Here is a 22,814-nt window from a genome sequence, read left to right on the forward strand (position 1 = left end):
AGTGTTTTATCTATGAACCAACAAGAGACACATGTATACTGAAGAACATTCCCCATCAGGGTATAGCCTGTGAAGAGAAGTCTGGCTGGGTATTAGAGGCAGAGGGAGGAGCAAGCATTCACAGAGAGAAGTGCCTTTTGCCAGCAGGTAGAGTCTGGGCAGGGGGCGGATTCCAGTGGGGCTGTGGTAGTCTCAGTGGTGTGAAGAGAGTGTTAGACCACATACAGCGGAATGGACCCAGTCAGAGGATGGCCATACTATAAATATACTAATGTTCGTGACATCCATGAGAGAAGGAAATTGAGAACAGGAAAAGGGAGGAATCCAGAAGGACTTAACTTAGACTTATCAGCACAAAACTGTGTCTGTGTGTGCACATGTACATACAAATGTGCATGCTATATGTATAAATATAAAGGGAGGAATCCAGAAGGATTTAACTTAGACGTATCAGCACGAAACTGTGTCTTGTGCACACATACACGCAAATGTGCATACTATATATAGTTCTTGACTTTGTCCATCAAGAGAACCTGGGGGCAGCTTTCCCGTCCATACTTCACAGCAAGCCTGCTTGGGTGACACATGATTTCTGGAGTTAGGAATCTACATGGCAAATGGTTGGGTCACATTCATGGCTATCCTAGGTTTCATGTTGTCCATGGCCTATAGGCTGGGCATACCTGTTATCCAAACAGACTTCCTTGGACTTTCCTCAACTTCTTGACCTTGATACTCCTGAATTCAGCTGGCTTGCTGTTCTGTATGCTTTCTCTCAGCTTGTGTCTGCTGACATGTTCCCTCCTTATGCTCAGGCACGGCCTCTGTGGCTGTTGCACCCCAGAAGTGGGCACTATGTTCATCATGGCAAGGACTCTAGCCTGTTACTTCGTTCATGCTGGTCAAAACCTGACTGTTATTATGAGAGAGCTATGGCTTATTGTAGGAGGAAGTCTGTATGCCGCCATTAAACATGTGACTTACTAGAGGCGCATACAGATGAGGTAATAAAAGGGCGGTTTACCACACCGCTAACCACACCCACTTTAGGCATGACTAAAGACGTATATGGCTGGACGTAAAAATGTATACGTATGTAGGCGGTGAACTATGTCACTAGCCAGGCCCACTTTTGGGCATGGCTAGGGGGCGTTAAGGGGGAAGGCATAAAAGACAGCACATAGGAAGTCTCCGTCTCTTTTCCCAGAGTTCGGCTTCCGGTTTGGCAGCGGGGGTGGGGGTGGGGGTGGGGGCGTGGGTGGGCACTACTTGGCTCATCTGGGTTACTTGTTTGGTATCTTGTGAGTAATTTCTACAATAAATACGTAGTTTTACTTTCAGTAATTGTGTCGATTATCGTTACAGCGTCCTTTGGAGCCACAGTTTATCTCATCCAAAACTCATGGTGGAGTGCAGCCTATATCAGGAAAGAATAGGAGGGGGACTCTTTTTTTCTCTTTTTAAAGTTAATTCATTTTTTACTTTTTTTTTTTACATTGCAATCCCAGTTCCCCCTCCCTCCTTGCCTCCCGCTCTAGTGGGAGAACTCTTAAGGAGGTGATTAGTCTTTACATGACTAGTTGATGGAAGGGTTAATGAGTTAGCCCCTAAGTGGGGCTGCTCTCACAGTCGGCTTGGCCAAGTCTGTTCTGCTTCCTTTCTCACCATGTGAAGCCCGAATCACTTCACCACTCTTGAGGGTCAAAACGGATCTGACCCTTGACTTTGAACTAGAATTGTGAGCCTACAGTAAACTCTTCTCTGTTAGCTACCAGCCCTGTGGTCTGGTGTCATTAACAGCAGAAAACAGAAGAAGGCACAAGGAATAAAGTTCCTTCCTTTTATCCTACTTCAGTGTGCTCTGGGAGCGAGGGCGGTGGCATACCCATTGTCTAGGGATTTGATGAGCAGTAAGTGAACTTATACACAGACATTGCTTAAAGCACTGCTTAGCCTGGCTGTTGTTACTGTAAAATAAGTTTGTGTGTGTCATTTAGAGGACTATAGTATGTATATACACACGTATATATGTATGTATGTATGTATGTGTGTATGTATGTATGTGTGTGTGTGTATGTCTTATCAGTTTACATATCATATATTTATATATTGTCTGTCTGTATGTCTATTCATCCATGCTAGGCCATTCCAGGTAGCAGTTTTTTGGGGGCAGGAGGATGGGAGGGAATTCACTAGCATGAGGAGTTCACCATTACAAGGCCTCCATTGTAACTGTTTTACTGACTTATGCCACCAAAGCTGGATAGACACATACTCAAAGCCAGCATTATGCTTCTCTCATATCATGTACCACTGTGGAAGCGTGACTTAAATAACACAAACCTTGGTGCTCTTGCCCTGCAAGGGAGTACATGGTACTAAGACGCTGACCGGAGTTCTCCACAGTCATTAGAATGACCAAGTAGGAGGTCAGGGACCTGAAAGTAAGACCTGTCCTTGGCAGATTTTATAGCTATGAACTTGGGCAGTTTCATTCCCAATTCAAAGCTATAGTTTCTCCACTTACCAGATGTGCATTGCAGTACTGAGTTACATTATAAGTTAGCATTGTGCAAGTGTCATCCTGTAGATATGAGGAGGGCATTCTCTGCAGGTGGGAAACCCGTTGTTTACAAAAACGCCGAAGGGCTGCCCTTGCTCTCCACTGAGACCTTGGTGCTCTGCGCAGTCCTTGCTAGGCTGACTTTGCAGAGTGTCTTCTTCACGCCTTGAATTGCTGCCTGCGATGGCTCTCAGCAAGGACACAGCTGAGCTATTTTGGTCTCAGTGAATACTGTAGCTTTTGTGTCCTGTAGTGATGCCAAATGCTGTAAATGTGGCCTGACAAGGTCTTGGGTGCTTCCGGTGTAACAGAAGGCTGGCGGCTCCATCTGCCTGAGAAAAGTGGGTCGGATCTAAAGGAGTTTGTGTTCCACAACTTACTGTTTTCTGTTTCGGGTTGTGTAGTAGGGAGGTCACCCCAGCATGAGGTTAGGTCACAGTTGCTTTCCAGAGTGAAATGTTGTTGTTCATGAGATGGGTCCGTGTTAGAATTACTTAGAAGCTCAGCTCATAAACACTAAAAAGTGGCCGTATGGAAAATAGCTGGCACAGGATTTACAAAATCACCATTCGGTACAATTGAGAAAGCTGTGTGTGTGTGGAATTAAAGGCAGTTTATTGCCTGTTTATTGCTGTTTCTTGAGTTTCCAGAGCACTCACCCATGGAAAGTGTGATCTATTTTGAATACAGTGCCCCTTTTCCACTCTCTTTAGAGTAATGTCTATTGTGTCCCCAAGGAAGTGGGAGAATTAATGCTTATGGTAGAATTTAGTTTAAAGTAACTTTGTTTTATTTTACATGAACACACACACACACACACACACACACACACACACACACACACAGAGTCATGGATAAAGCACCACAAAGAGCAAAGTACATGACTTAAATAGTTTTGCTCATAAAAATGTTTTGGCTTGGTCTGACTGCTTTCTCTAGCGTGACCGTTAACTGTCGAGATGACACTGGGCAGGTTGGCATGTAAGCTAAGCCTCAGCTAAGAGTCGCAGGCATCAATCGGCTTTGCTGATTGTCTCTGAGCTACACACTAATAGTTTATTGGCTATAAATATATTTTATTACTAGACATTTGCTTGCTATAATGCAGAGCTGAAGGACTTAAACAACTCCGATGAGGTGCTAGGCATTTCAGAAAACTTGTTTTAGTTGTAATTCCTTCTGTAAGGCCTGCCCACAGAAGGCAGCACTGAGAAGGGGCTCAAGGACTCCCTTTTTTTCTTGTAATAATAATATTGCTTTCAAAACTTATTGATTCTTTGTGAATTTCACATCATGCACCCCCATTCCACTCATCTCCCCATCCCTCCATATCTGCCCTCTGCCCTTGCAGGATCCCCACAAAAAGAAAAGAAAAAAATTTCACCATGGAAGCCGTGGTATGTCATAGTGTGTCATGCAGTATACCCTATTGCCCATACGACTTTACTTGTAAACCTTCAATTTAATGAGTCACTGAACTGTTTTGTGGCTCCTGACTTCTGCTCCTCTACTGGATCCCGACTGGGACTCGTCTTAGATATCCTGCTGTTGACCTGGGTCATGGAGACCCTGTAGCTTTGGTTTTGCAGGACTGGCTCCTTCACATGCTCCAGCAGCTCAAAGATGGGGTAGATTTTGGGGTGGACCAACTCAAAGCCCTGTATCTGGCCTGGGTGATAGCTGAGTTGGTCAGCCCATGTGCTACCAGGACCAGCTCTTCCACTTTGCCCAGGTGAGGGGTAAAGTCAGCTCTCCTAACTGTGGTAACTGACAGAGGGTGGGCAAATATGTTAGAGCTAATAATCATGGTTTTCTAGATCTAATGGGCTTATAAAATATATGTTAAAGCAATTGACTAAATAAAATCCATGCCAAGGCATTTCAAGAAGTTTCTGGATGCTTCTTGAAAACGTTACCCTATGCACAGACTGAAGGACACAAAACCTTTAGACTGTAGAACAGAGGACACTGAGCAAGGCTAAAGAATGATGAAGGAAAGTTTCCAAACACCCAACTGAACTATTAATGAAACATAAGCACAGAACAGTGACATTTGCAGATATGTAAATTACAGTGAGTTATATTCCAGTCTCCCCATTCTCAGAAAGTACCTGGTGAATGTGTGCCACCAAATTGAGGAAGTGAACTGAAAAAGGGGAAGATGTGATTCTAGTGCCATGGGGGTCAAAGGGAAAGTTTAGGTTGATCGTGAAGAGGGTACCAGGAAGGCCTGTGGATGGAGGAAGACAAACATCTCGATGATGCTGAGTTCAAGGGTAAAGACGTAATTGGTGCATCATGTCATGTTTGACCATACAATGACCTGTTGGCAAATTTTGTGATTGCTGAATAAAAGGTCATTAACATTTTGAAAAAGGAGAAGACGAGACACAAAATACAATCAGATGTAATCATGGTAACTGTGTAGCTTAGCAGCAAACAATAGTAACATAAAAAGCAGGATAATCAAAGCAGAAAGCACCTATTTAAATGGGATAAGTGTGTGTGTGTGTGTGTGTGTGTGTGTGTGTGTGTGTGTGTGTGTGTGTGGTGAAGCAAGAGTATTTGTTTCATCTTCCAGATCTTGTCTGACTTAGAAAACCAAAGGAATACTACTATGAACAGGAATATCGGAAGCATTGGTATAAATCACTTCAAGACTTGCTTTTGGGGGTAAGTGTGAGAAAAGAGGGGGGTAGCTAAAGCTTTTCTAACAAAATGTGACTCTTAGGTTGTGGAATGGGTGGCGGGCAGAGCTGGTCCCATTGTGCTGCTGCTCTATGTGGCCTGCGGTCCCTGGTCGCTGGCCATGGAGCAGGGATACAATGGCACTGTCGCATCTGGTCCTGCGGCCACCTTCAAGGGCTGGTCCCAGACACCTGCAGCCTGTGTCCTGGCCAGGTGGAGCAGCTGCTGCCCCACCAGTGCTCGTGGTAGCAAGACATCCTCATCTTCTGCAGTAAAACCTATCACAATGTGCTGGTTCTGGATGGTGTCACCCAGTGTCGTCTCAGAGAGGGACAAGTTCTCCTTCCAGGAGATGATCGCCAACCTGCCACTCTGCAGTCACCCCAACCCATGGGAGACACTGATCATTGGGGTGGAGATGAGGGTGTCCTACAGGAAGTGGTGAAGCACCCCTCTGTGGAGTCTGTAGTCCAGTGACAGAGTGATGAAGATGTTACTGAAGACTGTAAGAGTTCCTGACTGGCACAGTCATCTGGTACTCCAGCTCAAAGCTAACCCTCTATGTGGGTAATGGCTCTGAGTTCATGAAACAGAACCAAGATGCCTTTGACATCATCATCGACTCCTCAGATCCCATGAGCTCCACTGAAAGCCTCTTCAAGAAGACCTATTCCCGGCCTCATGAAGACAGCACTCAAGGAGAAAGGCATCCTATGTTGTCAGGGCGAATGCCAGTGGCTGCACCTGGACCTCATCAAGGAGATGAGACACTTCTGAAAATCTCTCTTCTCTGTGGTAGGCTATTCCTACTGGATCATTCCCACCTATCCAAGCAGCCAGACTGGCTTCATGTTGTATAGCAAAAACTTGAGCACCAACTTCTGTGAGCCCATGTAGGAGTTCACATAGGCCCAGGTGTGAGCAGATGCTGCTGAGATACTTTAACTTGGACATGCACTACACAGCCTTTGGGCTGCCTGAATTCACCCACAAGACTCTGGATGACATAAGCAGAGCCTAGGTGCCACTGCAACACCATTCATGACCTCAATCAGACTGGATCAAGGAGCTTCCAAGGTGTTTGGGGCCCCACCAGCCCCGGACCAGACTCCCAGATGACTCTTGCCCACCAGCCAAGTGTTACAGTCCCAAGAATGCTACCTGGCCTGCCCTGCTGGGTGGACACAGTCTCTGTGTCTGTCTATCTCTGTGACGGTTTGCACCAAGTCTATGCCAGCTTGTACAGCACTGTCTATACCCTCTATCACCCAGCAAAAGAACACATGTATTTATAACAAGCTCAAAATTTTTTGACTCTTGTACAGGTTTTACTTTGATGAACAATTAAAATTTACTTCCTTCCATCCCAATCCCCTATGTATATATACTAAAATATATCTAATATATGATCTATATTATTATATCGATATATATTAAAGCTATAATATATACATAAATAATTACTATTTTAATATATATTAAAATAGTGAATGCTGTGATATTTTTGTGTATTTCTTCATTTTGCAGAGGTGCTGTTGCATGTCTGACTTGTGTCTTTGGTCACTCCTGTTAGACTCTTTCCGTGTTTTTAATGTTTCACCTTTTAAGACTCTGTGTGTGATACGATGTGCTTCCCAACCCACTTTTGTGTTTTCTTTCCTTCATTTGGCTTAGTTTCTTCATATGTATTGTGAGAGGAGTAGATAGTCATCCTTTATGCCCTTTTTACCCTGTGTTGAGATGGCCATCCAGAACCAGTCATTAACAGTGACATTGACTGACACCTAACCTGGTAAAGTGAAATGGTTTATTGACATTGGCAGTTTTAATAGAATAATTAATAAACAAAATTAGTACATTTTAGGAGGCCTCTTTGTTGTTGCTTTGTTTTACTCCAAAGGACAGAACTCTGGTTTCTGTGCAGGCTTAGCCAGTACACATTTCTTGACACAAGACTTGCCCAGGCTGGTCTTGAACTCACTGTGAAGCTCATGCTGGTCTCAAACTTGGAACTTGCAATCATCCTGCCCCAGTCTCCCAAATCCTGGGATTGCATTGTGATGTCTATGATATGTTGTATGGACATTACGTATAGCTTTCTTGGTGTCTTTTAATGTTCTGTCCACATTTGTTTTGTCTGTATGAGGTCAGAGCTAATGACACTCTCACTGATCTTGTGGTGAGTAACCTTGAAGACTGTAACCAAAATAACTTCAAAAACCTGAGTGTGCCATGTGGCCATCTAACAGCTGGGTTAGAGACACTAGGAGTCTGGAGGAGTTGTATAAACCGTGCTCCGATGGCCATTAATGCAGCTGACAAGTGTGAGTGGACCAAGGGGACTCCTTTAATGCTTAGGTGGAGTGAGAACTTGAGATTGCCATGTGCTTTCTCCTGTAAAACTCAAGCTGTAGCTGTAATGGTTCTGTCTGCCCTCTCTCTGCACACAGGGAGCGAACAGAATGAGAAGCCGGCTGGGAAGCGTGGACAGCTTTGAAAGGTCCAACAGCCTTGCTTCAGAAAAGGTATCTAGTCATAATTCTCCAGTTCACCCAATACTTCGGCTTAGCCAAGGCCATGGGAAAGAACACATGCTAATTATTTTGTGGTGAGATTTTTTTTGTAAATGGCCTTTAAGAAAGAAATACTTGATACTCTGTTGTTTCAAATAAGATTCTGGGTATTACCAATTTATTTTTCACCCACTAGGTTCCCTTCTGTTGGGACAGGGGACAGTGCACCCTTCAGTGACTAACTCTGCTCTTATGTGTTGCACTGAATATATTATTTGAGCAACTGTTGATAAAGCCAAACAAAATGAAACACCCAATTAACACCCCCACACACACTATCAGGGACGTCAACCCCCATCTTGTTGTTATTCTTCTCTGTTACTTCTTTTCCTCTTTTTTTTTTTTTTGTTTTTCCTTCATTTCAGCTGTAACACCATCCTCTTCTGTGTCACAGACAGCCCGAGAGAGGGTTTCCTGTTTCCTGTTTTCTGCAATAGGCAACTAGGGACACCATCAACCTTTGTTGTCCTAGTAGGAAAACACAAAAGTATTTTTTTTATTAAAATTTTGTTGGCACCAGAGACCTAGTCCAGCGAAGTGTCTTATCCGTAGGGCTTTGCCAGATGGTTTATTTACTGTGGTGCATACCTGACAGGATTGTAAGATTTATGTCGTCTCTGCACCGGGTGGGAGAGGCATTCCAGAGGGCTCCCTTTTGCTCATTTCCTGTTTTTCATGTCTTTGAAAAGCAACTTACCACAGGGACCATGCCACTGGGCAGAAACATCCAGAGTGCAGGAAGATAATTCACAGGCTTTACTTTACTTTCCCAAAAGCTTTGCTCCAAGCCCCAGGCATTAGGGCACTATGATAGTGTTTTGACATTGCTGGAAACATGCAGAGCCACAGGTCACAGAGGTTAGGAGATCCCTGAACAAGGCTTTTCTGTTATGGCCCCTTCATTTCTCTGGGAACAAAGGGAAGAGTACAGTAGCCCTAGCTTTTCACCACAGCCCGCCCTCAGGGGAAGGGTACCTTTGGTTGGCCTTTCACTTTCCTGCCTATCTTCCTGACACCTGCTTATCAGCAGCAGCGGCTTGTGGTGAAACAGACAGATTAGTCTTCAGCACGGTTGAGTAAAAAGAAAAACAAAACAGTTTTGTCATGAGTCAGGAAGAGGGTTCCTCTGTCACTGCTCAGCCCTGGGTATCTGTGTGTCTGTTGTGAGCCTGGTAGGGGCAGACACCTCCCTGTTTCTGTTGTAGGACTTCTCCCCAGGGGACTCTCCTCCGGGGACACCACCAGCCTCCCCTCTGTCCTCTGCCTGGCACTCCTTCCCCGAGGAAGATTCTGACTCTCCACAATTTCGAAGACGGGCTCACACCTTCAGCCACCCACCTTCAAGTTCAAGGAGGAAGCTGAACTTGCAAGATGGGAGGGCTCATGGCCTAAGGTCCCCTCTACTGAGACAGAGTTCCAGCGAGCAATGCAGGTAGGTCCTAGCTTGTCTGCCACCATGGGACAGCATAGTCTAATGTCATTGTGTTTGGGTCAGTTTAGAGTCACTGTGGGTTATATTTCATGCTTTAAGCCAGATTTTTGGGTTCAGAAGGAGCAGAAAAGCAAGAAATGCATTTTGTTTTCCTCAATGAGGTAAGGTTAAGATATACCCTGAAAAATTCTAAGATATTTTAAATGGAAGCTTTTAATTTTTATTTTTTGCTTCACCAAAAAAAAATAGAGAAAATATGGCATGTAGTCATTTTGCCTGGAAATGTATTGGCACACATTATGTCTTGCCTTTTTTAATGCTGGCTCTGAGGAAGTTGTCAGCATAAATGGTCAAGCCTAGAGCCTCTTGTCAGCCTGCAATAATATCTCAGGTTAAGGAGTCATATAAGTTCCCTTCATTTGGAGACAATATTTGGCTGTGTTTTACTACATAACAAATGAAAGCCAAGTGTGACAACTACCACACATTTTTGCCTAAAACTAACTGTATCTACAAGGGACACTATATAGTTGCAGGCATTGTCCATTAGAGTGACCTTAAATAGTATAAAAAATAATTTAAGAAAATTGCTTGTTGTCAGGCATCAGCTAATTTTACTCCTCTTTCTTCCCTGTGTGTTTCATGTGGACAGCGGGGTTGCCTATCCGTGTGTCAGGGACATTAATAAAACCGACTGAAAGTAGAACGTCTTGTAAAACGGCCAGTGTTAATATGAAGTGTTACCAGATTTGCTTTCATGTTTTACATGTTGTACTCTCATGATACAGTTTTCATTGCTGTTTTCTGATTGATTTGAATGCTAAAATCCAAGTAGACTTTAAAACACACAGGTTAAAGAAAGTCAGAGCAGTTGTCTTCAGATCTTATGTGTATGTGGAGATTAAGTGTTCATAAGAAAACCAAGATTTTACAAATAATGATTTCTCTTATTTTTACCCAAAACAATAAATTTCTTCCCCCTCAAGAGGAAATTATTGTCAAGGTGCCAATCACTTTGAATTGTAAATGATGTCCCTCTCAATTCTTACCCATGTGTTATATCATATATATTCCAATAATTTTTTATCACCATCAGTATAAAAAAGATGCCAATTATGGTCAATAAAAGCATTCTACACTACCAACCCCTTTTTTGCTTTAAAAAAAAGCCACGTGGGAGACTCAGTGCTTTGGATGAACAGTGCTACAGGTCCACACAGGAAATACCCTGAATCTAATGTTTGGTAAGCCAGAGATAGTGTGTATGATTAGTGACATCAGCCCAACATTTTGCTCACAACACATTCAGAAGGGATTTGTATCTCTAGAATAGTTGATCTTTGCACTATTCATGATCAGTTTACCCTCTGGAAATTGCTTTCCTGTAACTGTTTGTGTTTTCCTACCCGGGCTATAAGTTTGTTTTGCACCCAAACATTCTTTTTGCTCTGAAAGTGTTAAGAAATACATCTTGTGAGCTGGTGAAGCATCAGTGTAGCCCTAAGTACAGGACTGCATGCTCCTGTCCTTAGACTCTGTGCAAGCTCCAGGTCGAAGGCTTTCGGGCAAAGAGTAAATGAATAGCAAGAACCTATTTCTATGCCTTTTCTTAGTAAATGAAGATTGTGCTAAAAATTAAATTTTAAGACAAATCTGCTGTGTTTTCTGTACTCAGCATTCTCCCGTCAACCCGACGCATGTACAAGGAGAGTAACTCTTCCTCCAGCCTTCCAAGCCTTCACACTTCCTTCTCTGCCCCTTCCTTCACTGCCCCCTCTTTCCTGAAAAGCTTTTACCAGAATTCAGGTAGACTGTCCCCACAGTATGAAAATGAAATCAGGTGAGATGGGTGTGCTGTTTGCAAAGCGCCATTTTCTCCAGTGATGCGTTGCTAATGCTACTAAGAAGTGGCTGGTTGACGTTAGAGCCAATTTTGTGCGTCTCTGTGCTTGTTTTAATCTGCTTCTAATGTATTGACCTTGATTCTAATTAATTTGATTAATAAAAATAATTAGAACTTGTAGTTACAAAGCTTTCTCGTGATTTGATTATATCTTTTTGAATTAAGTTTTTATCTAATAAATGCTGTTATTTGCTGCCATCCCAGAATCTAAACTTGGTGTTGTTGGGAACAGAATCTGGTATCATGTAGTAAGAAGACATTCCTTAGTCTTGCTTCTGTTGTTTCAGTCTCTGGGTACATATCTTGGCACCCTAAAGCAATTAACAGGATAGGTGCGGTATCTGTAAGTACATTGCATATCTCTGAGAAATTTCTTTGATTTTTCTCAATGAATGGTTTATGCTCTGAGACTCACTGTATGCTTCTGAGTCACAGCATCTCCAACACTGTCCTCTCACAGTCACAGCATCTCCAACACTGTCCTTTCCATCTCAGCATCTCCAACACTGTCCTCTCCATCTCAGCATCTCCAACACTGTCCTCTCACAGTCACAGCATCTCCAACACTGTCCTCTCCACCTCAGCGTCTCCAACACTGTCCTCTCCATCTCAGCATCTCCAACACTGTCCTCTCCATCTCAGCATCTCCAACACTGTCCTCTCCACAGTCACAGCATCTCCAACACTGTCCTCTCCACAGTCACAGCATCTCCAACACTGTCCTCTCCACCATCTCAGCATCTCCAACACTGTCCTCTCCACCATCTCAGCATCTCCAACACTGTCCTCTCACAGTCACAGCATCTACAACACTGTCCTCTCACAGTCACAGCATCTCCAACACTGTCCTCTCCATCTCAGCATCCCCAACACTGTCCTCTCCATCATCATAGCATCTCCAACACTGTCCTCTCACAGTCACAGCATCTCCAACACTGTCCTCTCACAGTCACAGCATCTCCAACACTGTCCTCTCCATCTCAGCATCTCCAACACTGTCCTCTCACAGTCACAGCATCTCCAACACTGTCCTCTCCACCATCTCAGCATCTCCAACACTGTCCTCTCCACAGTCACAGCATCTCCAACACTGTCCTCTCCACCGTCTCAGCATCTCCAACACTGTCCTCTCCACCATCTCAGCATCTCCAACACTGTCCTCTCCACAGTCACAGCATCTCCAACACTGTCCTCTCCATCTCAGCATCTCCAACACTGTCCTCTCCACAGTCACAGCATCTCCAACACTGTCCTCTCCATCTCAGCATCTCCAACACTGTCCTCTCCATCTCAGCATCTCCAACACTGTCCTTTCACAGTCACAGCATCTCCAACACTGTCCTCTCCATCTCAGCATCTCCAACACTGTCCTTTCACAGTCACAGCATCTCCAACACTGTCCTCTCCATCTCAGCATCTCCAACACTGTCCTCTCCATCTCAGCATCTCCAACACTGTCCTCTCCATCTCAGCATCTCCAACACTGTCCTCTCCATTTCAGAATCTCCAACACTGTCCTCTCCATCGTCTCAGCATCTCCAACACTGTCCTCTCACAGTCACAGCATCTCCAACACTGTCCTCTCCATCTCAGCATCTCCAACACTGTCCTCTCACAGTCACAGCATCTCCAACACTGTCCTCTCACAGTCACAGCATCTCCAACACTGTCCTCTCCATCTCAGCATCTCCAACACTGTCCTCTCACAGTCACAGCATCTCCAACACTGTCTTCTCCATCTCAGCATCTCCAACACTGTCCTCTCCATCTCAGCATCTCCAACACTGTCCTCTCCATCGTCTCAGCATCTCCAACACTGTCCTCTCACAGTCACAGCATCTCCAACACTGTCCTCTCACAGTCACAGCATCTCCAACACTGTCCTCTCCATCTCAGCATCTCCAACACTGTCCTCTCCATCTCAGCATCTCCAACACTGTTCTCTCCACAGTCACAGCATCTCCAACACTGTCCTCTCCATCTCAGCATCTCCAACACTGTCCTCTCCATCTCAGCATCTCCAACACTGTCCTCTCACAGTCACAGCATCTCCAACACTGTCCTCTCACAGTGACAACATCTCCAACACTGTCCTCTCCACCATCACAGCATCTCCAACACTGTCCTCTCCATCTCAGCATCTCCAACACTGTCCTCTCCACAGTCACAGCATCTCCAACACTGTCCTCTCCATCTCAGCATCTCCAACACTGTCCTCTCACAGTCACAGCATCTCCAACATTGTCCTCCCCCATCTATTCCTCAGAGGGTGTGAGGTCTCCCATGGGGGATCATCAAAGTTTGTCACATCATTTGGAGCAGGCCCTCCCTCCTGTATCTAGGCTAAGAGAGTATCCCTCCATAGGGAATGGCCTTATAGATTTCCCAAGCTCCCTAACTGACACCCATGTTCAGGGTCCCTAGTTCGGTCTTATGCAGGTTCCCCAGCTGTCAGTCTGGAGTCCCTGAGCTCCTACTTGCTAAGATCAGCTGTTTCTGTGGGTTTCCCTAACATGATCTTGATGCCTTTGTTCACCCCTCCTCCCTCTCTACAATGGACTTGACTCAGTGCTTAGATGTGGATCTCTGCTTCTGCTTCCACCAGCTACTGGATGAAGGTCCAATGATGGCATTTGAGGTTCTCATCAATATCATTATAAGGGAAGGTCATTTAAGGTAGCCTCTCCACTATTGCTTAGATTCTTAGCTGGGGTCATCATTGTGGACTCCTGGGAACTTTCCTAGTGCCAGGATTCTAGTTAAGCCCATAACAGCTCTCTATCAAGGTATCTCTCTCCTTGCTCTCCGCTGTTCTTCCCCCAACTTGACCTTACTGGTCCCTCATGTTCTCCTCTCTCTCCCCTTCTCCCCTCTTCTCTCTTCAACCTCCCAACCCAACCCCCAAGCTCCCAATCTTGTCCCTTTCTCCTTCTCAGCTTGTCTATGTATGTCTCTCTTAGGGTCCTCCTTGTTTCCTAGCTTCTTTGGGGCTGTGGATATTAGACACAGAGCAAAGGATAACCAGCCTACAATCCACAACCCCCCAACTCTTTTAATTTAGTAGCCTAGAGTCTATAGGTCTGAAGTACGGTTTGGGAATACAAAACCTTAAACTGTTTTCATTGAAAAGCACATCAACCTTAATGCACAGACCAGTGGCTCACCAAGGAGAGATCATCCTGTTGCTTCTCCCCAGGCCATAAATGGAAGGGTACCAGAAGCCTGCTGGCAACCATCATCTCCTGGGTCATTACTGCTCCTGACAGAGCAGATCCGGGTTTTTCTACTTTTGGATTCACTATAAATGGGATGATGGAACATCCTCTATTTCTGAATCTGTTTTCTGTTAACACTGATTTGTGAGATTCATTCCTGGTTTTAGGCACACTTCAGTGTGTTTAGTTTTATTGTTACATAGTATATTACTTAATATATCCCAGCCCTTCTGTGATCTTATGAATAGACAGGTGGTTATAGGATTTTGGTTTCTTAGAGTGCTGTTGTGGCAATTATTGTATATATTATAAATTATATATACATATGTATCATTAATGGATACCTACACAGTGAAAATATTGGACAAAATGTATATTCTTAGGTTTATTCAGCTAACAAGTCACTTAGACATAAATATATTACTTAACAACCTTGAAGAGAATATATTTTTTATTTTGAAATAATACCAAAAAATTATAGAAAATTATAAAATACTAAAGGATTCCTTTAATCCTTTATCTTGATTAGTCAACTTTAAACACTTGCTACATTTGCTGTTAATGTATACATTTACAAGGCTCTCTCTATGCACATGCATATGTGTATTCTTCAACCTAGGCTGTGGTGCTTGTGTTACATCCTTTGCTATTAGTACATCAGGGTGTCTGTTCCAAGAATGATGGCATTCAAAAGCATGCTTTTAATTCAGTGGCTTCTGAACTCTACATCTTTCAGTTTTTATAGAGAGACTATCATGTACATACAATTACTATGATATCTTCAACTATTCCTAATGATGAAGGAAGTATATAGTATTACCACCTATAATTTTCCTGTTACTTGGGAACATAATATCTTTCTAACTACAAAATGAATCTCTAAATATTCAAAGTCAAGCAAGAATAGGATATAGCAGGCTACTGTCCTATATTATTACAAGTCTACTGTCCTGTATTATTAAGTCATGTGAGCATACTAAGAAAAAGGAGCCAAGGTCTTTTGAATGCCACAGTTTCTTGACTGATAGAGTCTTTTGCACAGATTTGAAATTACAAAGGAAAAGTAGTAAGTGTATTTTTATTATTAATACCTTAATTCAAATTAGTTTTTGAAAGCTGAACATTATTTTTCTTGGTAGCTAAGTCATAATTGTGCCTGATGATTCATATTTTTATAATGTATATTCACCAAATATGTTATTTCCTTTCCAGCAACAGACTTCTTTGTTGGTGAGGAGTTGTTTCTCAAGCATTAAGCTTATGTTTAAAAATTATTTATATTGAAGTTTGTTGCTCAAAGTAAATGGTTATTTTTAAAAGTGATACTTATTACTTCTATTCTCTTATAAAAATTTTAATAAAAAGTAAGGTATTGCTGATAAAGTATTTGAGGTATAGTTTTGATTTTATATTTCACTTGTATTCATTTTAAATATAATTATTTACTGTGGCTCACTGTTGAGTTAATTTGCCTGTGATGAATCGATAACGTATGGTAATGCATTTTATTTTAAGTCCTGCTTTGGGACAATTATCTGTCTTTGTGCTAATGACGTTCTTGTTTTCCTGTTACTAGACAGGACACTGCTTCAGAATCAAGGTGACTAACACTCTAAACACTTCATTTAGTAAATCTTCAGATTTTCCGGTGGATAGCCACTTCGGTTAAAGATGCAATTTTCGTTGTCTTCTGAATGCATGCTGTCATTCTGCATTCCCAGAGGGCTGTGTGTATGGAAATGTGCCCTGTGGTGTAATCAGAGATCACGGAGAACCATGTGAAATGTAATTGCAAGCTCAAGTCCTGTTTCTACTCTATTCTGTATTGAAATTCCTTTAAAGCTGAGGTCTCCAAGAAAATGCTAACTGAAATTTAAAGTTCCAAAAGTATATTAGCTGATTGAGAGATATTAATGTGCAGATGAGGAGTTTTTTTTCCTTCTGATCCAGGGAGATAGAGAAATGAGCATCTTTGAGGAAGCACACTGATGCAATGGGATCTGGGGATGGACACTGTCTGTTCCTACTCATAACTATTGCCATATTGGTTTCTGTGAGACACTGCTAATACCTTACAGATGTCGCATTGGCCACAGTCAAGAAAACACCACATTTCTGGCTATGGATGAGAATGGTTGTGGTGACGCCTATCGCTGGAGGAACACTCACTTTCTCTGGAAAACACCCAGAGTGGTATAACCAGTGTCACTACGAGCAGCTGTTCTCTGCCTTTCAACTTCCCACACTTTGCTTTCACTACCAGTCTCCCGAGAATACGTGCCCATCTCCAAGCCAAAAAACCTAATACTTTGATTTCTTTGTAGTTGCAATAAAGGTATTAAAGATTGCATGGCGATGAGCTATTCAGGGTCAGAAACAAAAACATCTTCAGAGAATCATTTGGCCATGATGCTAAGTTAAAGCGACTCTTCTGAGAGTTATCACTGATGGCACTGCTTTTGGTAGTTATATGTGTGATCACTTACAGACTATTTCTTCCATTTCAGAAGTCTTACAGAGAAATGAGAGCATAGTTCAGTGCAGCGTGTAACATGAACCAGACTATGAGTTTAAGTTCTAGAACTGAAAAAAGGAAAAAAATGCTTTAAGCTTAAGTGTTTTGCCTTGTGTCCTTTGGGTTTGGACATTGTCTAGCCTACATTTTTTTAACGTGATATTAGACTGGTTCTGGGAGAGGCTGTATATTTTATTAGGTATGGTTTTACTTATCTTATATTTCAGGCGCATATGAATAAACACATAACCTACCCAGAGACATTTTAAATCCAACGTACAAAGCATTTTCTCACTATCTGCATTCAGCATGTAGAGTTTAGGGTATAGAGCTATTCGTTTGTCTTCTTTTTTCCCTGTGTGTTGTTCCACTGACTAATCTCTCACGTTTGGTTCACACTCAGATACTATAGTGATTTCCGCTAGGGTGATGGAATCTTAGTTCTATTTAGTAAAGATTTTCCATAGCACGACACATGTTTGCCCAGTTGAAAGCCAGAACTTTCACACACTGGTAGTGCTGCTGATGCAGTTATAAATTAGCGAGGACTGTGGGTTGTGTAGGAAAGAACTAAGGTTTCATCAGTTTGCTGTCCCATGCAGCCTTCTTAAGACATTCATGGAAGGGATGCTTTTCAGTTTTTGTTGAATTGCTGCTTTTAGATTAGTGAAGTTTTGTTATTTCTCTCGACTTGTAATGCACTGTGATTTAGATGGAGATTTTGTCAGAAGGTAGTCACGATTTGAACTTTAGGAGTCATGGTTTGTTGGGTGATAGGAGGTGGAGGAGAGCCAGGCGATGGTTTGCTGCTCAGTGGGATATGCTGTACATCCGGCAAGAGAATTTATCTTAGTGCAAAATGGACCTGTCTTGCCTTAGTAGGAAAATTGTCATCAGCACACATTCATTCCATGCCGTGCCCAGTAGATTTAGTCTTATCAAAATAAGCAAGTGTGTCACAAAATTTCTGTGTTCACAGGAGCCCAACGTTAACAGTAGCTGATGTTCAGGACTGCACCTGCTTGCTCAAGGGTATACCAAAACAGCATCTTCAAGCACTCGTTATCACATCCTATCCATAGTTTAATTAGTACTGTGTGCAGAGTACCTGGAGCTCGCTTCTCAGCCCAGGTGGTGTGATACACACAGAATAACCCCCCCCACAACTAAATTCCTTACATTGCTCACGAATTGTGGCTCTTGATTAATTGGTTCCTAGTAGTAGGAAGTATGCAAAGAATGTACTAAACTCCCAGTGGTTGTACACTCTCCAAGCTGTACTTCCTTCCCAGGTATTCATTTTTAATTTCACAAATTTCTGATAGAGGAAGTGCCGGCATGGATGCTTTTCCTGACTATATCCTATGAAGCACTTTATACTGCACATGTTTACATTATCAGCCACAAAAGGAGGTGGTCTGGGATTATATGGAAAATAAGGGAAAATATGGACACACTGTGTCTGCATGTATGTATAATCTCCCATAGTAAGATATTTTCACTTCAGCCTATTTAAATGAGCATATACATTTTTAAATTGCATTTATTGCAAAGCAAAGTAGTGAGACATTTACATAACAAAGTTGCTTATGGTGTTTTGAAGTTAATTCTCTGCTGGAATAAATTTCTCAAAAATTGGAAAGGGCCTATCAAAGGATTTCATGGTCACTGAAGACTTGATTTTTTTCCCTGCTAAAAGAGCAAAAGATGAGTAGATCTCTGACAGTTGTTTGTGAAGACCCCAGAGCTTTGTAGGAACTGATACAAAGATCATAAATGTTTTCACAGTAAACCATAGTGGTTTGAGGATCAAGACTGTGGACTGCCTGGCTCTATCCCCTCATTGCCACAGAAATGAGCAGGTTACTTAGCCATTTTCTAGTTAGGGTTTCTCACAATCGATGGAAATTTATAACACCCACCTAAGGCAGCTACTATAAAGATGAAACCTGCTGTGCCTGGAGCTGTTCAGGACAGTGCATAGTATGTGGTGTGTGTCCTCTGCCTTCCTCAGTATCCTCACTGTTGCCGTGGACACCACAAGCAGCTTAGGTCTGATGTTATACTTGTTCTAAATCTTAAGTTTTATAAGGACATCAAAGTGAAAACTGACATAGTTAAGGCAAAAAGACAAATGAGAAACTAAAAAAAAGTTCTTCGTCATCTCCATCCTACAAATATCCAGCATCCCACATCAGAACGTAAGTGTATCATGGTACACTGTTTCCTACAGTTTCAGTTCCCTGAGTGTTCACTTTCACCATGCAATCTTCGACCACATGCTGGCCAGACAGTGGGCCGGTGTAAGTCGCACATGCACACCACCTGGCTAAGGTTTTCCCTAGGAGCTGCCTTCCAATTGCACTTACAGTGACATGCATTTCTTCTCTTATTAAGTGAAACAGGGCAGCTTCCAGCTCACCTCAGCAACAATGGGCTTTTGCAAAGTGAGGCTTTATCTATGAGCAGAGGGGGTCCATAGTCTTCTATGCACATTTCATTCCTGTATTATTGACACACTTCTACACCACTGAATTTTGACAATTGAGTTCCAGATATGGATGAAAAATGTGTCATCTGGCAGTTTAAAGTTTTCAAATGTGTACTAGTGGGCTAATTGCAGGGTACTTTTATAATATAGCTGCCATAAGGGTTGCATTTGACAGACAACAATGAAACTGATCCCAGTCCTATTCACTTTTGTTTTCAATAGTTAGATCTTTCAGTATTTTCCTCGTCCATTTTACTTAGACTTCTACATAATGCCCATATAGTCTATGACTATTAGTAGAGTTCTTGCTACTGACTGTTTCCCACAAGAAGTCAGTACTAGACCTATGAACCAAGTGATGAGCAAGTAACTCCAGCAAGGCAGCATTACAGAAATTTAGATAAGGAAAACTCCATGAATATTCATCAGGACAGATAGAGAATATGTGAATCAAAAATACTGAATGGGAAATACTTGAACTATGGCTTCCCCAAGCTGATTTACAGGTGAACTTTTCAGTATCCCAGGGAGTTTTGAACATTGGTCACCAGGGAGGTTGTCACCTTATTCAGGATACATGCCAAAGATGAGAGTGTATGAGATGCATGAATCAGCTACTTCCTAAAATAAGACAGCCAGATGCTTGGAAAATGCAAGTTAGCTCATTTTTATTGTCATTTGTCACCCAGAAGTACTTCTAGGAGAGTAAGTCCAGATTAGAAATAACTGTTCTTGAGGCTAGAGATGTAGCTCATTTGGTTGAGTACTTGTCCTGCATTCATGAAACCCTGAAGTCTGTTCTGTTGTATCATGTGAGCTGGGCATAGTGTTGCACACTTGTAACATTCAGTAGGTAGAGTCAGAAATTCAAGATCATCCTTGGTTACATTACGAGTTTGAGACCAGTCTGGGCTACATGAGTAGTTACCTAAAAACCAAACAAAAAACCAAACAAGCAAAATTAGGAGGTGGAGAATGAAGAGGAAGAGGGAATAATGGGGATAAGAGAGAGGAGAAGAAGGGAAGAACGGAAGGAAGGAAGGAAGGAAGGAAGGAAGGAAGAGAGAAACCAGCAGCAGCATTTCCTGATAACCTTATGTGCAGATATACAGAGTAACTGCAAGGGAAAATATAGCGGGCACCTTGGAAGTCCTCTCCTCATGTTAACTACCTCAGTACATTGACCTCTGAACATCCGAGACCCAGTGACTTTTTTAGTTGAGCATTGTTTCTGAGCTAAGACTTTTTTGGGCATTGCTTCTTGTGAATACTGCTATATTCATCATTGTCCTAGGATAGATAAAAGATTACAAAACTTCAAAATGTAAAATATTCTTTCCTCCACCAGCAGCCACCATTGTCACATGGTCTTCCAAGTGCAAACAGAGTTGGTCTCAAAGGTAACTTTGAGTCATTCTGACCTTCATCTGTACATAGCCTAGCAAATGCAGAAGTGTCTTTTCTTTAAAAACAAAGTTCTTCTAACAGAACAGGGTTTCTTTTTTTTTTCCTTTTCCCCAGGTACTGGGATTAAAAGCATGCACCACCACACTCAGATGAAACAATTTTTTTTAAGTGAAACCTTAATTGTGATATGCTGTAGTTTTCTTTTTTATAATTATTGTTATTTTTTATTTAGGTTAGAAACAATCTTGTTTCACATGTCAATCCCAGCTTCCTCTCTCTCCCCTACTCCCCCGCCCTCCCCACCAGGTCCCCCAGTCCCCTACCCCTAATCTCCACTCCGATCCCCAAGGAGGGTGAGGCACTCCATGGTGTAACTCCAGTAACTGTCATTTCATCCAGGGCAGGGCCTAGGCCCTCCCCAAAGAGGCCCGACTGAGAGAGCTTCCCATAATGTGGGATGGACACTCAAAGTCTATTTGTACACCAGGGGTAAATACTACCCAAGGCCCCATAGATTACCTAGGCCTCCTCACTGACACCCACATTCAGGGGATCTGGGTCAGTCCCATGATTTCCACACAACCATCAATCTGGGGTCTAAGAGCTCCTCCTTGTTCAGGTCAGCTGTTTCTCTGGATTAAACCAGCCCACTCTTAACTCCTTTGCCCATCAGTTCTCTCTCTCTGACACTGGATTCCAGGAGTTCAGTTCAGTGTTTGTCTGTGGGTATCTGCCTCTGCTTTCATCAGTCGCTGGATGAAGGTTCTGTTTCCTAGACTCTCTGGCAGTGGGATTGTATGCTGGCACTCCCCTGATTCGTGTCTAAAATCCATAAATGAGTGAGTACATACCATGTTTCTCTTTTTGTGACTAGGTTACCTCATTCAGGATAGTTTCTTCTAGTGCCTTCCATTTGCCTGCAAATTTCAAGATTCCATTGTTTTTTTCTGCTGAGTAATACTCCATTGTGTAAATGTACCACATTTTCTCTATCCACTCTTCAGTTGAGGGGCATCTAGGTTGCTTCCAGGTTCTGGCTATTACAAATAATGCTGCTATGAACATAGTGGAACAGGCATCCTTGTTGTATGAATGTGCATCAGAGTTTCTAAATGTGAGTTTCACAGAGCCCCAAGGTACAGTGATGAGACATTCCTCCCACCCAAAGGTTAGGGATCTTAAGTCACGTTTTTTAAAACAAAGTTGGATAATATCTGTCCACTGTCCCTGATGGGGAATCTCAGTGCACACCAGCATATTAAACCATATTAAAGTCATGTTTCACACAAATCTAGTCAACCTTTTTCTTTCTTTCTTTCTTTCTTTCTTTCTTTCTTTCTTTCTTTCTTTCTTTCTTTCTTTCTTTCTTTTTTTTTTTTTTTTGAGGAAACTCTCACTGTGTAGCTCTATCTAACCTGCTGACCTGGAACTCAGGGACCGACTTGCATCTGCCTCCCTTGTGCAGGTGTCAAAGGCTTGTACCACCATACCTGACTGGTTAACTTTAAATTTATTTATACATAACTTAACAATAAACCTCAGGTTGACCATTCTGCCTATATTCAGGTTATTTTCTGCCAGGGTCTGGATGTTTGGTAGCTATCAATTCTAACAATCACATTAGGTTGTGCGATGCTGTATATGTGTAGAATGAGCTGTGAGCAAAGGTCTTTCTGAGCCTCGTACAGACAGCTTCCATCGGATCAGGTTTGTTTCCTCGGACATCAACAAATTCATTACTTAAGAATGACATTAGGCGTACAAGTTCCTTCCTTGCCTAGGGACTCAGATTAGAACCAGGGCTGGTTGCCTTTTAAGGAAGGAGTAGAAACAGCTGACTTTCTGTGACTGGGCTGTGACCTGGATGGCAGTTTTTCCAAGACGTGGTGGTGGCTGGTATTCCTCTCTCCCTGTTGCCTGTGCCTTGTGCTTGCCTGCGGCAGAACTTTTGAATGGCTTGCGCTCCCGTTTCTCTGGGAAGTGTGTGTCTTCCTCACCAGTTACATTTTTTTTCTGGCACTCTACAG

At 42.7% G+C, this 22,814-nt stretch overlaps 1 protein-coding gene and 1 pseudogene across 6 annotated transcripts in view; both read left to right on the forward strand.

The window, feature by feature from the left end:
• The window catches only part of Tbc1d4 (TBC1 domain family member 4), a 167,511-nt gene that overhangs the window by 125,036 nt on the left and 19,661 nt on the right, over positions 1-22,814 (forward strand). For 2 of the 6 annotated variants that reach the window (XM_040752029.1, XM_040752068.1), the window contains exons 9-12: positions 7,702-7,776; positions 9,030-9,256; positions 10,932-11,096; positions 15,951-15,974. In XM_040752029.1, the coding sequence (XP_040607963.1) occupies positions 7,702-7,776; positions 9,030-9,256; positions 10,932-11,096; positions 15,951-15,974 (491 nt within the window). The remainder of the gene's footprint in view (positions 1-7,701; positions 7,777-9,029; positions 9,257-10,931; positions 11,097-15,950; positions 15,975-22,814) is intronic. The other 4 variants (XM_040752168.1, XM_040752211.1, XM_040752106.1 and 1 more) reach the window with 3 other exon arrangements.
• LOC121142405 lies at positions 1,503-6,607 on the forward strand (annotated as a pseudogene).

This window comes from Mesocricetus auratus, unplaced genomic scaffold (genome assembly GCF_017639785.1).
Source record: "Mesocricetus auratus isolate SY011 unplaced genomic scaffold, BCM_Maur_2.0 Super-Scaffold_2245, whole genome shotgun sequence".
Lineage (NCBI taxonomy): Eukaryota > Metazoa > Chordata > Mammalia > Rodentia > Cricetidae > Mesocricetus > Mesocricetus auratus.